Source organism: Myripristis murdjan, chromosome 22 (genome assembly GCF_902150065.1).
Source record: "Myripristis murdjan chromosome 22, fMyrMur1.1, whole genome shotgun sequence".
Taxonomy (NCBI): Eukaryota; Metazoa; Chordata; class Actinopteri; order Holocentriformes; family Holocentridae; genus Myripristis; species Myripristis murdjan.
The window spans coordinates 13,670,386-13,687,133 of record NC_044001.1 but is presented as its reverse complement, the minus strand read 5'-3'; the positions used below and the strand labels follow the sequence as shown (position 1 = coordinate 13,687,133).

At 45.7% G+C, this 16,748-nt stretch overlaps 1 protein-coding gene across 1 annotated transcript in view; it reads right to left on the bottom strand.

Moving 5' to 3' along the window:
- The window catches only part of pacrg (PARK2 co-regulated), a 144,034-nt gene that overhangs the window by 101,116 nt on the left and 26,170 nt on the right, over positions 1-16,748 (bottom strand). Inside the window, exon 5 of the mRNA XM_030044893.1 lies at positions 11,220-11,354. Within this exon, the coding sequence (XP_029900753.1) occupies positions 11,220-11,354 (135 nt within the window). The remainder of the gene's footprint in view (positions 1-11,219; positions 11,355-16,748) is intronic.

Sequence of the window (16,748 nt, the reverse complement as noted above, 5' to 3'; positions counted from 1 at the left end):
CTTTCTTGTCGTACTTTTCTTTCATTCATTTTTTTCGTCCTCTTTGACTGTGTCAGGTCATCGAGTGGGATACACGGAGGTGTCTGTGTGGTACTAACTGGCAGGAAGGAAATGATCCAGGGGTTTTTCCTGCTCCTGACTACACTGTGGGTCCTCAGTGCGGAGGGAGCCTGTGGCCCAAGGAGGTGTGAATGGGTGACAGCAGAGGAAAAAAAAAAAATTGCTGATCTCTGGATCTGTTAGGAGGGAAGGAGGAAGGGAAGTAGAGATTGAGTGAGGGAGGAGAGGAAAATCCACCACCTCAGCGATTCTGGGGGCTGGGATGCTCTGAGCTGACAAAGACACCCAGATTGCGGCCAGAGGTTGTCTCAGCGTGGCGAGGTGAGACTGAGCACCCGTCATGTAACAAGTCAGATTTAGCAATACTGCTGGGTCAGGTCAGACCCAGATTGAGGTTAGAGTCACGGCTGGCAATGTGCTGCTACTGTATTCTATTGCTCATCCATCTAAATACAAATTACTGAACATTCCTCCTTACACTGAGAAATATAGCCTGGTGCTTTGTGTGAGCGTGTTTGTGTATGTGTGTGTATACATAAAGCACACACTTACACACTCACTCTCACACATAAACCAAAATAAAATGACTATCCTAGAGATGCTGGAGGATGGATGGATGCTCCCATGTTCTGCATTTTCTCTCCAGAGCCTCTGTGGTCCACACAGATGAGGACACAAATTCTGATGCTCATCTGCTACCTTGAAATAAAACAATGGCAATGCAGCATCTTCAGCAAACTACCTCACACAAAGTATGCCACCGCAGACACCCCTCTCCTTAATCATGCCCTATTTCCTTCTCTATTTCTGTCTCTCTCTCTTTCACTCTATCTAGCTCTCACTACATATTTTTTTACTACCATTCTCTTTTTCTTGCCATTTTTCTTTTTTTTTTCCCTCCTTAGCTCCCCACACACACCTGCCTCCCTTCTTCCTCTCTTATCAGTGACAGGCTGGAAACAGAAGCAAGATAAGGAACCGCCGGAGCCAATACAAGGTGTGGTGGTCGAACACCAAGGCAGATTAGTCATTGACACGTTTGTCAGTTAACAATGGCAAGTGTGCAGCTAAAAACAGGTAAATGGGAACAGAAACAATCAGATGAATCTCCCCCCGTAATGCATTATGGGCCCTGCAGTATTAACAGCCAAATCAACTCACATACGGTTCGTCCCCTGAGGTGTGGCAGGACAGATTACTAAGATGGAGCTGCAGGCTGCATAGGCATAATCAGTTCCTGTCACTCAATCACTCAGTTAGACAGATGCACAAGAAAACACTTTCAAAGACACACACACACACAGACACTCACAAAGGTCTGCCTCATCATTTCACCATTGTCCCAGCCTTGCATAGCCAGACTCCAGAGGCCTCTCTTCCTAAACTGCCCACCAGAGACAGACACTAGAAGTGTATTCTAGTCAGTCTCCTGCCACTTTAAATGGCACTTCAATCAAGACAATGGCCATGAGTCCCCCAGTCCCTTAAAAATGTTGCCATTTGGAATTATTGCTGGGCTGTATGAGGGTGATGACCAGTAGAGCATGAAACCGTTTACTATAACGTGTCCTCCAGGCTCTCTCTCTGTCTTTAACCCAGTATAATTAATTAGCCAATACCCTGGACAAGCATTAACGCCAATAAGTACAGCACTGATCATCAAGGAGTGAGGGACCAACAGTTCAAAGTGTCATGTCATTAATGTTTTTAATTTTATTTCAAAACTAAGCGTAAATTTGTGAAGCTAAGTGATGATAAATCTCATTTAAATGGCAGCACTACAGATGTTGTGCCTTAGTTCCACAAAGTTTTCCTTTCTTCTCAGAGACATCTCCCACCAGCTCAATTAACTATTGATCAAATTTGTGGAACTGAATGTAAATAATTAACAAAAGTGAAGATAACATCTGCAGCTCTAAGCACAACTTCATTGTGGGGCCTGTGTATCTCTGATCAATAGGACGTGGAGAGCAAGCACCAACAGCCACTGGTAGGACCTCTGCAAGGTGGACAGGGAATCACATTTTTATCAGACATCACAGCTGTGTCAGCAAAAAACATCAAGACCGTGGTGATAATCACACAGTGGCTGTTTCATTGTAGATACAGGATTGGGTAAAACTGTTTCTCTCTTTGACATTTAAAGGAAATCTAATTAATTCTCTGAGGCACCACTCTAATAGGTAAACGAAAAGTGAAGTTGTTGACTGGGCCTCTGAGGCACTATTGCACTCTCTCATACAGAAACTCCACTGAGAACACCTTACTGCAATGAAAATCCCTCACTTTATAAGCAGCTCTGTTGGAGGTAATAGGCTGGTTGTGTCCAACAAAGCCTTGGTAAGCAAAGATGTAACATACTGAAGAATCAAGAGCATAAAAGCTCCTTGGGGAGGGAAGGATGGCACAGCGGGGGGAAAGTGAGAGAGCCTCTGGTTAGCTCCATTTGAATATGAATGCCTCCCATGATCCACATCAAGGGCATTGACAGGGGCACCTCTATCCACAACTACCTCCAGTGGATGTGGATGTGTGTCTGAAGTGTTTGTGTGTGTGTGTGTCTGTGTGTGTGTGTATGTGTGTGCACGACTGATCACTCTGTGCAGCCATCAGCCGCCGCATTATTCCAAGGCACTTTGTACAGTGCATTAATCACAGGGACCCTTGAGCGCTTCCACGGATCCAAATATTCTGACCTTGAGGTTACAAGAAAGACATTAGTCCCGTCGATCCATTCAAAGTATTGGAGACAGGGAGGGGAGCAGAGGGAGGAGGCAGAAAAGCTTTCAAGGTAATGAAATTCTGCCATAATTTAAAGGAAAAGACTTGTGGGGACAAGCCTGGGCCAGAGTAAGAAAAAAAAAGTAGATTAAATTGGATTTCTTTTTCTTTTTTCCCTTTATTTTAAATTAGGCTTAAGTGCATGTGGGGGGTAGTTTTTCTTTCTCTTTTTTTTTCAAACAAAAGCATGATAACAGCATTAACGTCCAGAATGAATCGAATCATTTCCAAACCAATTAACCTTTGACAGAATGGATGAGTGGACAGGAATGAGAGTGGTGCATAAGGGAGGGAGAGAGAAGGTGGGAGGAATAGCGATTGCATGGGCAGAGTGTGGAAAAAAAGGTCTGGATGGCAGGCACCTCGCCTCTTGGGGGTGACTGCTGACTGAGTGAATGGTACAAAGAGGTCCGATGGGGACCCCAGTTAGTGATAAGAATAGGAAGGGGGTCTAGGAGGTTAGGTGGGCACAGGTGGGCAATACTGAAAAGCCAGCGGACATCAGCACCCACTCTCTCAGCCCCTCCTCCCTCCTTGTCTCCTCGTCCCTGTCCAGTTCATCCTGACTGATAGCTTTAGGGGTCTGCAGTTAACCCCACTTATTCTCACTCTCTCTCCCCCCCTCTCTCTTTTGTCCGCTCTCTCTCTCTCGTCTCCCTCCCTCACTGGCTCACACACAGCTGCAGCCGGTCCATTTAGTTAATTAAAGGCTCCATTTTGAGCTGAAGCCTGCTAGCAAATACAAGTGCCAATCAATAGATCTCTGGCTTATTCCGTGGGAGGGAGGGATGACAGCGCCCGGGCCACAGTCAGGGACATGATTTGTAGCCTTGGCAGACAAGCCATGTCCCCCTCTGTCCGTCCTCTGTCTCTGTCTCATTTGGTATCCACTTCGCCCCCTTCCGCAATCTCCTTCTCTCTCCCCACTGTGATATCTATCTATCACTTTGTTCTCTCTTTCTCTGCCCTAGCCATGTACGGCTTTTTTCCATCTGCCCATGAGGAGTCATAGTCCTGTGTATCCCTGTGAGAGACGCTGCGCACGTTTGTGTAGGTCACCATCTGCATGGGGGAGCCAGCTGCGAGGATGTGGCTCGGGATGGAGAAAGGAGGCAGGGGGGGATTTAAGGTTCCAGGGCTGCCCCAACAACCCTACTCAGCCAACCCCCCCCCTTCTTTCACCAGGGTGTCCAGGGGGATGATGTGAGCCTAGGGACGGAGAGAGGAAATAACAGCATGACAGAAGCTGGGGCCCCCATGATAGAACACTGCACCGCATTCCAAAGACCACAACACAGAGTGGGCGGCTCATTTTTATTGTTTGCAGCTTGTCCTAACGTGTCAATATTAATCCTGGCATGCTGTTTCAAGGAAAGACACTCTCAGGAAGTGGTTGGCTGCCTGTCACAGCGCTGGACTATGCAAACAAGCTGTGTGGGAGCCTCACTGTTAAAGACAAATGATCACTGATGCTCAGAATCAAGATTGTAGGACAGATTTACTGCATACTTCTGTTAACGCTAAATATGCAGTGTTGGAGTAGGGTCACTTTAAATCTTTGTCTTGGAAAATGACTCTGCATACTAAGAGGCTCTGAAGAAGTAAACACGGTTCATATTGATTCACATTGGGAGGCCTCTTAAGGGATAAAAGCTTCTACGGTGAGCATCCATATTCTCAAAAGATCCATGTTTTGCTTTTGTCTCATACCACAAGAATTGTGGAAGACCCACAGGCTAAGCAACCATCATCAGCTTCTTATGGTGTCTGTCAGCTATGAATAATGGCTGAGGGCGGCAGGCGGTGTAGCAGTTGAGGATCCGCAGACAAGCTCTCTCTGCTGGAGTCCACTGTTCCCTCAGTTCCTTCATTCCTCCGGTGGCAACCAGCAGCATGGCAGTGGAGCATCTCATTGGGCAGCAGTTCCAACTTCCCAGCAGTCTTTCAACAATTCTCCCCCTCCAGGGACATGATGCTCCTAGGCCTTGATGTTTGGCTGTTGTTGTTTTTTGAAGGCCTTTTCCTTCCACCTCCTCCCTCTGCACCTCCTCTTTCTCTTCTCATCTCTCTGTTTTTAGTGAGAATGCCTGGTGTTTTTTTTTCCATTTCTCTAATCTAAACTCCCTCCTTTTCTCTCCTCTCAGAGGAAACCCAGGGGGCCTTGTTCATATTCTTTCCTCTTATTGTGTTTCATCTTCTTCCTTATGACACAGAACTATCCCCCCAGAGTATCCAGCTTTCAGCCAGGGAGCTGGAGAAAACGCATGGTTAACCCCATTTTATTCTGTCTATTCACAGGTTCCCCTACAAAGCTCATGGTGCTCAGAGTAGATAAGAAATCATTCATATTGAGTAGAGGAAAGGGTACTGTATGCATCCAACAGATGTGGAAGAGAAGGACATTTTCTGCAAAAGAGTGTGATAATGATAAGGAGCAGTACATTTCTAAGGAACATATTGCAATATTTTGTTCAGCTTTTGAAACAACGGAAGAGCTCATTCACTAAGAGAGCTCTGTGAAACAGCTGTTGTGGGAGCACTCTGCTGCTGTACTTTGGACTGGTTACAGTAGCTGTTATTAGCTAGGTTTTTAGCCCTCAAATTCCTGAATGGAACCACAGGTGGTCATTATTGCACAGTATTAGGTTCTTTGCCAATCATTCACTTGTGTCTATGATATTAAAACACATGCATTTGGATAAGAAAAAAATTATGTGATCATGGTAACAAAGACTCCTTGACATAAAAATTCAATCTGCCATCCTCTGTGCTTCTGGTCCATATACATGTGACATTTCACCGCTGAATAAATGACAAATTTGCCCAGGGTAGCATTCAGCTATGAATTGACTCTAAAGTAAAATGGTGTACCCATGCCATGTAATAATGCTGTCAAAGGAGAGGGTTATCCACCATAAGGTATGACACATAAAAATGTAAATGGACAGATGGAGGATAAAAAGGAGGGAGGAGGAAGAGAAATAAGACACCTCTCCATAGCTGTTTATGCAATGACCTCATCTCTCTTTCACCCCACTCTTTACTCTTGCTCTTTCCTCTCTTTCTATCTCTCTCTCTCTCGTACACCAAGCACACACTAAAATTGCGTTCCTCAAGCACATGCTCCCTCATCCTCGGTCACCTCCTCATTTCTCCAGCCCTCCCTCCTCCCCAACTCTCGCTCAGTGCGTAATTCAATCATCCCAAGGAGATGGATATCCGTCCCCTAGGAGCGCTTACGCTCTCCATTTCCTAAAGCGCTTGATCAGATTAATTGATTGCCCCCCCCCCCCCCCCCCCCCCCCCCCCCATCTCTCCATTCCTTCTGCCTGAGCCAACTGAGGCTCGTGGTGGCGGAGGGCAAGCAGGAATCAGGTTTGCATTGATATTTTTATAAAATGCTTTTTCCTTTCTGCCCTCAGACGGACTCCGTAAAAGGACAAAGGGGAATAGATGAAGTATATGAGCCAGGAGAGGAGGGGGAGGAAGAGGAGCACGGTGATGTGGAAGCCCGAGGAAAGAGACGGACAGGATTTATAAAGAGGACAAAGACAACAACCTGGCGCATACAAGAGAGGCAGAGCATAACAGGAGATATGGGGCAGGACAAAGGAGATAGGCGATCAATGTAATGAAATGAGCAGGGTGTTGAGCAGCTCTGGAGGTGTACATGCATGTGTGGGTATGTGTGCGCGCATCTGTGAGACACCTGTGCACCGTGTCGTTTGACTGCCAGGCTGCAGAGCACAGCACAGGGGAAGGGAGGGGAGAGTCAAACCTAGCCCCACAGGGAAGGCAGGAAGACCTCAACTCATCCATTATAACTGAGAGCCAAGCGGCTGCCATGTCTCCTGATTGCTGAGTCCCTGTGGAGCGCTCTCTCTCTCTCTCTCTCTCTCTCTCTCTCTCTCTCTCTCTCTCTCTCTCTCTCTCTCTCTCTCTCTCTCTCTCTCTCTCTCTCTCTCTCTCTCTCTCCCTCTCTCTCTCTCTGGCACTGAGGACCACAGTAGATTACAGCGCTGTTCCAGGCCTTTGGCTTCTACGTTATGGCAGGGGCCAAACGCACACACATACACGCACATGCACACACACAAATGCACATAGACAGGGATAGAAACTCGCTCTCCTCTCTCTTATCTATCTGCCGCACATGTTTCCCATACGTGTAAAGCTTTTACCTGAGCAAGCCATTACAGCTGAGGCTTTTACCTCTGGAGAGCCAAATTACCTCTCAGATACAACCTTCCCTTTTTCAACTTGCCCTTGACATTTAGTTTACTTGCATTTCCCCCACAAGCGTAGACATGAACATATACCGCAAACACATACACATACACACACACACACACACACACACACACACACACACACACACACACACACACACACACACGCACACATACACACACACACACACATACACACACACACATACACACACACATGCGCACATGGACAAAAATGTGTACACACCCACACCAGACTCACACGCATGCACAAATAAACACAGTTGCATGTCCTTAGGCTCATAAGTCCTGTCATTTAGACCTGTACACATTATGCGCCATCACCTGAAGTGTTCAAAAATTATGTATGCAGGATGGAACAGTTCCAGTTGCCACAGCTCAGGCAGGATCATAACAACACAACAGAGAGTAGGCTACATTCTTTTTAGCATGTCATGAAGCTCTTCACACTTGGCAAGTATAGCCTACTTTACATCTGTTTTATTAAAGAGAGAAGAGGCTGGTGCTAACAGCAGCTGCTTCTCACAACCTAGGCTGCAGCCATTTCTCTGCTGCTACGTCACTGAACGCCATTCCAATAGGAAAGATCCTTTGAATACAGCAGAGAAGTGCAGCCTTCATTTGGCATTGGATTTTGACAGAAAGGTGCATCCTTCCCAGACATAGGTGTCCTGTGTGTACAGGGGAAGTGAGTGTCATTTGAGTGTCAAAAGCAAGAAAATGGTGGATAGTGCAGGTACGGCAACTCCAGTGGAATTCATAATCAAATGTAAATAAAAATTATTATTATTATGTTATGTAAAATAGCACCTTGAATGTGTCTGTCTATATCATGCCAGAGACATTTATACAAGGCTGAAACCCTATCACAGGCATGCATGATAAGAATTATTGTGATTTTCGATAATAAAGGTGCCAACATCAACATTTCTGGTGACAAGTTTTTCTGGTGAGACAAACATCCAGTCTTGGGCGACATTTTCAAAAGAAAAGCGCAGTTCAGTGCTACCTAGGACACGTCCTTCCTTGGCTACAGCCTAGCCTTTGAAGTAGGGAGTCAGTTATCCAGCCACACTGCACTTCGCCGGGAAAAAAATACAGAGCAATAAAACACTTTTGCTTCCAGATAACATGTACTTAGAGCTGCACAATTAATTATAGATATATATGTCACAATTCTATATTTATACAATCAGTAGTGTAATCTGTCAGTACATAAGTGTTGATTAAATTTTCAATAGCCATTAAAGGTGACCTATCATAATGATTACATACAGTGTGCTCTCATGTAACCAAATGGAAACTTAACCTTGTAAAGCCTAAGCCATCAAATAACTGCCAGAAAATTGTAATTCTTTGAAACTAGTGCATCACTAATTGACAGCGCTCTCTTTGGATGTCTCAGTTGAGAGGCCTCTGGTGCTGCAGTGCACAGATAATCCACCAGGGGACAGAAGACATGTATCACATTGAATACATCGGCTTTTTCAGGAATTTTTTTTTTTTTTTTTTTTCTTATCAAACTGATGATGTAGAGGTCTCAGAAACTCATGTATCAAATATGATTCCCTAAGATTGAGAAAAAAGTAGCTTTGGCGGAAAAGAAATAGGTGGGAGAGAAACCTAACATAGATCATTTTTGACGAAACACAGCAAAGAGCATAGAATGGATAATCCCACTGTTAGGGCAGAAAACCTATTTTTCAAGTGAAAATATTTTTTTGTTCCTAAAAGGCTCATTTGTCATTTGGAGATACTTTGGTTTTAAAGCACATGACGGCAAACAAGAATAAAAAAAGTCTGTCTTAGGGTTGCAGGTTTTACTGCTATGAATAATGCTTCACTAAAATAAGTGGTGAAATACGAGGTGAAAACATATATGCAACATTATAATGAAATAATTTTGAAACAGTTTTTTGCAACCAAGACAAATTATTTAGCATAATAATTTTAAATATTTTTTTTTTTTTTTTTGCCATAAATGTGCAGCCATAAATGTATGCTGAAATTGATAGTAGAAATGGATCTAAGCCTTTTCCAGCATAAAATAGCCCTCTTGCAGTGACACCAATAAGCCTGCAGGAAACACAAGGAAGGGTTTGACTGTGACAACAGCACTTTTCCACCACACTATTCAATCATGGGACAGGCTACAGCCCAGTGCTAGCCTAAATGTGTGTGAGAGGGAATCCTGAAAGAAGTGAGGCAGATGATTCATGAAGAAGCCCAGAACCACGCGCTGCTGCTCCCTGCTGCTTGGAGGCGGGATAACTAGGTAAATGGAAGAGACGGAGAAAGAGAGGAGGCATGAAAAAAATGTGCGCACCTGTACAGGAGATATTGATTGGACAGACTTGTTTGTCTAAATATGCGGCCTGTTTGTCTATTTCATGGTCAATTTGAGTGGTGAGTCGCACTGCCTGTTTGCCGCTGCACACAGGCAAACATGTGTAGACAGCATCTTTGTAGGGGGGAAGCTCCTGACCTGAATACACATACTCATCAACACAGTCACACTACACACACACGCACACACACACACACCACACACACACACACACACACACACACACATACAAACTGTACTTGAGTACTCAGACCACAAACTAAATCAACACAGCATTTATTTTTCTCTCTGAAAGCCTCACACTCTTTCTCACTTTCCCCAGACTTTTATTTGCTAGGGGGCCGAGCTCTAAGGCTAAGATTGATCCTGAGCTGCTGTCTTGAACCTGTGCCCCGGGGGCAGCTCAGTGCAAACACACAGCAGCCCCTCTCCACTTACTCCAATCATGGTTACACTCTGCCACATTACACACAAACACACAGTTACAATCACACACATACCTGCAGAAAAAGACAAACTCACAACACACATTAAGCACTGGCTATCTCTGTGTGAACTGATTTTAAAGAACAGAGATCTGGAAAAAAAACTAGAAAAAAATGTTTTTTTACTCCACTAAAAGAGACATACACAACTTCATAAGATAAAACACTCCACAGAGACTTGTTCTCACTCAAAGTGTTAACTCAAACAGTCACTGTGGTAGAGCAATAAACCCATTTGTCAGGGAGAATTATAAGTGACTAGTATGTTATAAGTATGGGGGAAAAAATCAATAAGCATAACAGCTGCATTGAATATGACAGCAACAATTTCATACACCACATCCCATTTGCTGAGTATTTTTTCATGGCAGAGCACAAAAGAAAACCCCTTTTTTTGCAAAAGCAAAGATTCATTTGAACATTTTACATAAATAATTCATACAAAGAGAGATGATTTCACAATGTTTTCACCTGGAGACAGACAGCTAACTAGCGAGAAAGCTCACTCACCCGCCCACCTTCTCTTCCTCTCTTTGAAGAAGGGAAAGGGGAAGAAAAGGGCATATTTGCTTTGATTCATTTATCCTTGCTTACTATGTATAAATGTCATTAAGAGTGGTTGCCGCACGGCGGTTGTGAAGTTATGGAGTTGCTAGAAGCATAGTGGGAGCTGTAATAAAGCAACAAGATGATTAGAAGAATACATCCCACACATACTGTGTCAGTCAGTAGCCTAATAGCTCTGCATGTTAAAGCACACACTCACATACACACGCACACAACCACTCAGAAATACAGGCAGTATACAATTACTGACTGTGTTTTGCTGAGACTGGCCTGACTTCATATGGCCTTCGTGATTGATGGATTCTATGATTGGTGTTGTGAGACAGGCGGAGCTTTGAAGTGAGCTAATCTGCACTGCCTCCTACAGGATTACAGCCTACAGTGGACCCCTGATGATGTGAGAAACTGTCACTATCACCTTCAACTGAGCATCGATGCTGATAACAATGACGATAAATGATGTTTGCATAGCACCTGTCAAGTCCTCAATGTCCACCACCACCAGTGTGATGGCAAGAGTGGAGACAAGTGGTGGATCATTTGCACCATATTAAGCCATCGCTGGCTTTTCACTGGGTCCCAATTGTATGCTACTAAAGGTTATTTAGTGTCAGAGCTATCTACCCAGCTATTCCAACATACAGCCACTTTGCTGGTGGCTTTAGCGCCCAGACCACCCTTTTTTGTCAACAGAGTGAAAAATCCTAAGCACCAGTCAATGCTACGCCCTACCTTCCAAGCAATGCGGTTGCCTGTGGTGTTGTGCTCCAGGGCCATGGGGAACTCTCCACGCTCGTAGAGCTTGCGGAAAGTTGTAGGTTTGGCCGGACGCTCCCGGAAGGCTCCAGCAGCTGGGGGACCCACCACCTGGTCAGACACCATAACAGGCAGAGAGGGGGAGATTGAGGGGAAAAAAAGAGAAAAAAGATAACATGCGAATGAGGGTGAAAAAAGAGAGAAATAAACACAGCAAGACATACAGTGTGAGTGAGAGAATTGTTTTATGAAATCAGAATTGACTGTGTTTCCCCCTACAAGAATAGAATCACTCCCAGTGCCTTTTCTTAAAAGTAATTCAGGGAGACATATGTGCCTGCTCCTCTGCTCCTCTAAGGCAGGCAAAACACAGATTGTGTGTAAGTGTGTGTGTGTGTGTGTGTGTGTGTGTGTGTGTGTGTGTGTGTGTGTGTGTGTGTGTTGGCCCTGTAGCCAGAGGCACTGCCAGAGGCATTGTTAGGATCATCTTTTCTCTGCCTCCATATTGGATATGTGCTATTACAGTGCCACTGAAAGCCAATGGGACTCCTATCACTTCAGCCATTGTCTGCTGCTGTTGTTGTGCTCCTAGTGGTGGTGGTAGTACTCGCACAACAGATGTAAGTCAATGCAACATATTAGGGTAGAAAGCAGTGGGAGAGAAGCTAAGTTACTAACAACACCGCCTGGAGAGAAGCATACTCCACCACAGTGAGGGTCAGAAAATCCAAAGCAAGCACCCACTGCAGGCTCAGAGTGGGACTCTTCAAGTGGGAGCCACTCAGGTAGTTGAAGAATTTGGATGGAAGTGATTGAAAACATTAGAGCTTTGCAACAGCATGTTGTAGCGGACAAATGACAGAATGTTGGAGCCAATGATTTGCCGGTCTGTGTCCCTTGTGTGCATCCCTCGCCATCTGTGTCGCGCCGCCACATGACTGGCAGATGCGCTCCTGTCATTAATCCTCAGATTACCGCCGATTGAGAAACAGAGACTTGCCACAGCAGCCTACAGACAGAGCAGAGTGGGACTGGGATATGTAGGGTAAGGTGGGCAAGCGTATTTGAAATGAGGGTTCGGTTAAAATGTAACAGAGTTTTTTAAAAGGACCTAGAAATACTGAAATCACCTTCCGTGTTTCTAGTTTATTTAGCTGAAAAGTAGAGAGGGAGACAAGGCTGTGATGGGATTCAATCCTAGGCCAGCATGGGACATGTTTGGCTTCAGAGGAGGCGGACTTAACCATTTCTCTACCTACAGGCATGAAAAGGAACACTTGACAGATTTGAAACCAGCTTTAATCTAGTGTTTTGCTGCCAGTTTATTTTACATCATACAGTGGTATTGCCTGTTTGTTGCATAATTCAAAAATAAGGTTGAAAAAAAAGAGCCTAGCAACACAAGTGTATCCCAGTAAAACTGCCACCAAGGAATGATGTAACATGGTTCAAAATCAAACATAATACAGTTTAAGTTACTCATATGATTTGATGTAACTGGTGCCAGTATAGCTACGCCCAAGAGAAATAAGAAGAGAGGAGGAACTATTATGAGGGACCCTGAGTGACTGTCTCTGAGCACTCACTGCATTTAAACAGCTTTAATGCACCATGGGATTGCAGCGCAGGCATTTCAAATGAATCCGTTTGGAGCGTTTGTTTACCATGCCAGGGAATACTGAATAATATTGTGCTGAATTAATAGGCGCAGGTTTGTATACCTGCAGGAGAAAGACTACCCAAACAAAATGTCTGTGACTAACAATGCATGTAAACCACAAGAAAAAAGGTACTCTGCAGTACAGCCCACTGTACCAAAATGAAATTCATTGCAAAAAATGATAGACCATACATGTATGCCGCAGGGCATAAACACTTGTATTGTTTCAACTTCCAATCATCATGAATAGTAAAGTGTCAGCCTGCCTCATTAGAACACTGAACACTTTTGAGTATTCAACAACAGGGACAAACAATAACTCAATACAAGCATTTAATGCGTTTTGATGTCGTACGCTTAGATCCTGTGAAGCATATATTAATATGATCTGCCTCTCGTTCCGTCTTTCTTTGTCTGTCTCTGTTCCTCTCTCCACTGGAGCTATTTTGCAGTCCTGGGTGGGGAAACAGGCAGCTGTAAAGCTTGCAGATCAGTGACGCTCCAGCCTGCAGGAGCGACAAAGCCCTCATATCCAGGTAGCTGGGACGGCGGTTGAGCCAGGCTGCACAGGCAGGCAGGCAGGCTAAAAATAGCTCAGACTGGGCAGCGAGGAGAGAATGAACCCAGACTGCATTGACTGGCTGAGCGGCTTTTATGGTCAGGAATGATGACGCCGCAGTCAGTTCCATGGCGTGCACCCACAGCCAAGGTGTTGCAAGCTTTACGGCTATTTCCCAGCTTTCTCTCCAATTATCATCACTGGCAGGCACACATGTGTATACAACCAGTCAAATGCACAAGTAAGCATGCACATGTACATGCACACAAGCAGGCATATTTTGCTTATGGGTACACACACACTACAGAAAGCCCCCAGACTCAACACAGAAGCCCCGTCCTACCCTGCGGATGTAGCGTAGCATTCCTCGCAGCTTTAGGGAAACTGTAATAGGAATGGCATTGTGGGGGGATTATCACCTGCCAGCTTCCTGATGTCATTCCACTGATCTGCCCGCTCCTGCTCTGTCATTCACGACATTCTGGTCTAAAGCCCCTGCATGCTGAGTGAGAATATGCCATCCCTGAATCTGAAAGTAATAGCTAGCTTCTAACCTAGTTTGTCTTATAGCAGCCTCTCAGAAACTACAGAGATGCTACCTATAGGCCTGGCATACAGTATACCCATCCGTCACTAATACAATGGACAGGGCATGGTAAGCATTCCAGAGGAAAAGCACATGATGTCCATGTTGTGAGCAACAATGTCTCTAAGTTCTCTCTTGTATGAGCAGGCACGGATCTGCGTTAACTCAATTTAGACTAGCCGTGCTGAGGACAACAACTCCTGCTGATTCTGTTGTTCTGTTAGCCAGCACGTCACATTGTCTCTAGCTCTACACTTTTCCTGTCTCATCTGCATTATTTTATGTGACTTTCTTGTCTTCCCCGAGTCTGCCTGCGTGTCTGCCATGTGAGGGGCCAGAGAGGCGGTTGTGTTGTTATTGAAACGATAAGAGCTCCACACAGTGCAGTGTGCTCCTATGTAATTTAACCTTGCCTCTGTTTTAAAACGCTAGAGCAAAACAGAGACGCTGCAAAAAAAAAAAAAAAAAAGAAAAAGAAAAAGAAAAGAGGAGCCTATAACACAGACACATACAAGCACATAACACTGCGCCCCTCCGTGGAGGCCATAAAGAGAGCCTGAGAGGCGACAGACTACAGAACAGAGATAGAGGTGGTGGAAGGCAATAAAGGGAGGAAGTGTCTGTTTTGTGTGCCCCTGGTGCACACATCAGGGAGTCATAACAAGGCAGTACTGGTCAGATGAGCTCCAGGCTGTCATTTCTCTCCATCGCCTTCATTCTGCCTCCAGATCTGTTTCCTCCCTAATGCTGTTTGTCCACTCCAACTTGCTCCACCATAAACCCGCCCTGCTCCAAGACCCGTACAGGGAATAGCACACACACACACACATGCACAGACACGTATATATGCACACACGCACCACACGCGCTGAGCTCCCTACGGGTGAGCCCCTGTGGAGGTGATTGGACACCGGCAGAGCCTCGTGCTCTTGTCATTTATAAAGGTGTCACCCTGGGAAACAGAGATGCTCCCTCTAACCTTATTAGTATGGCACTTCCATGGGTCTGCTGCCTGCTGTTGACACACAGAGCCGGGGGGTGGGGGTTGGGGGATAGAGGTGGGGCTTGGAGGGACAGGGAGCGACGGAAGGAAAAAGATGAGAGGCAGGGAGAAAGAAAGGTGGGATGAAGATGGAGGGCGAGCTGGGTGTGAGAGAGACAGAGATAGCTAGGAAGAAACGGCAAGAGTGAACGCAGGAAGAAGAGAGCCGACAATGGAGAGAGGGGGATGGGGCATGGGGGAGAGTGATGGAGAAATAGTGGAGATGAGAGGAAGAGAGAGTGAGGGAGACGGGGAGACAAGAGGTGTGGCTCATCAATTCTGAGGGTGAGTTCAGCGTGGCGAGGCTGCTGCAGCATGTAGGTGATCCATCACTGTGCCTGGGCCTCCAGCTCCAGCTCTCTCTTTCTCTCTCTCCCTCTCTTTCTTACCCTCTCTGCGACCCCCCCAAAATGCTTCTGAATGCCTGTGATAGATGTTTGGTGAAGAGCCGTCAATTCGCTGTCGGCCCAGTGTTACCATTACTATTGCACTCCCTCATATGAGATGCTGGTTAATCTCTTTCTCTCTCTTTTTGTCTCTCTCTCTCTCTGTCTATCTATCTCCTATCACCCTTCCGCTTCCTCTCTGTCAGGGGCAAAATTGCATTTTGTTGCATTGCATTTGCTGGGGAACAAGGGTGCCACTGCACATGGGCGCATTGCATCACCTGTTTACTGAGGCGGCAAAGGGGGAAGGCACCTGCTTGCTCGCACTCTCTCTGCATTTCCCTGCTGTTCTCGGTTGAGAGGTTATTTAAATCTAGCTCCGTGCAGAAGGCCGCCTTTCCTGAGGGAGGGAGCAGGGTGAGTCACAGAGGATTTAACAGACAGACAGAGGCTCTCCTGATAAGGTCAGGTTGCACATCGCTGCCGCAGGCAACAAAATTAGCTCTCTTTATTTACAGGGCATATTCTGCCATAGCCTTGCCTGCCGCCTGCCTGCCCGCCTGCCACCAGGGATACAGGCTAGGCCAGGGATGTGTGCTTTGATTTCAAACTGCATTTCAATGCAACAAGAAACAGACAAAGTAATGAAGGCATTTGTACTGTTGGCACCTCTCTGCTAGGTCTCTGCCTCTCTGCTACGTCGTCATGTCCACACAATAATTTGACGGGGTGTTTTTGCTTACTCATTCTCTCTCTCTCTCTCCCTTTCACTCTTTCTCTCTCTCTCTCTCTCTCTCTCCCTTTTTCTCTCTGTGTGAAACTGCAGGGCAAAACACTGACTGGTGGGAGGCTGATTCCTTTCAGAAGAACAAATCTGCGATATTTGTGCAGCACTCCATTAATTTGTCATGACCAAACAGCAAGAAGTGCAATCAGTCTGTGAGCGAGATTCATTATGTGCAGAAATTAGCCCTTTTGTGTGAGACGGGGTCGGATGAGAACAAATGACTGAAGAGCTCTCATTGGACAGGAAAACCACAGACTGGAAAAAAAGCAAGCAGAGTCTTTTGTTCATGGCTCACAGGGCTGTAAAGGTGTGCTTCACGACTGTCTCGGTGTCACAGGCTTTCGCATCAACTGTACAGCACACAACTGCGAGGGCGGGATTGTTTGTAATGAAAAATGACGACTCACGGGGCAAAGACGACAACCGGCACCGGGAAGTCAACAGTCACCTTTCACTGCAATGACACAAGGAGAGCCAACAACCCT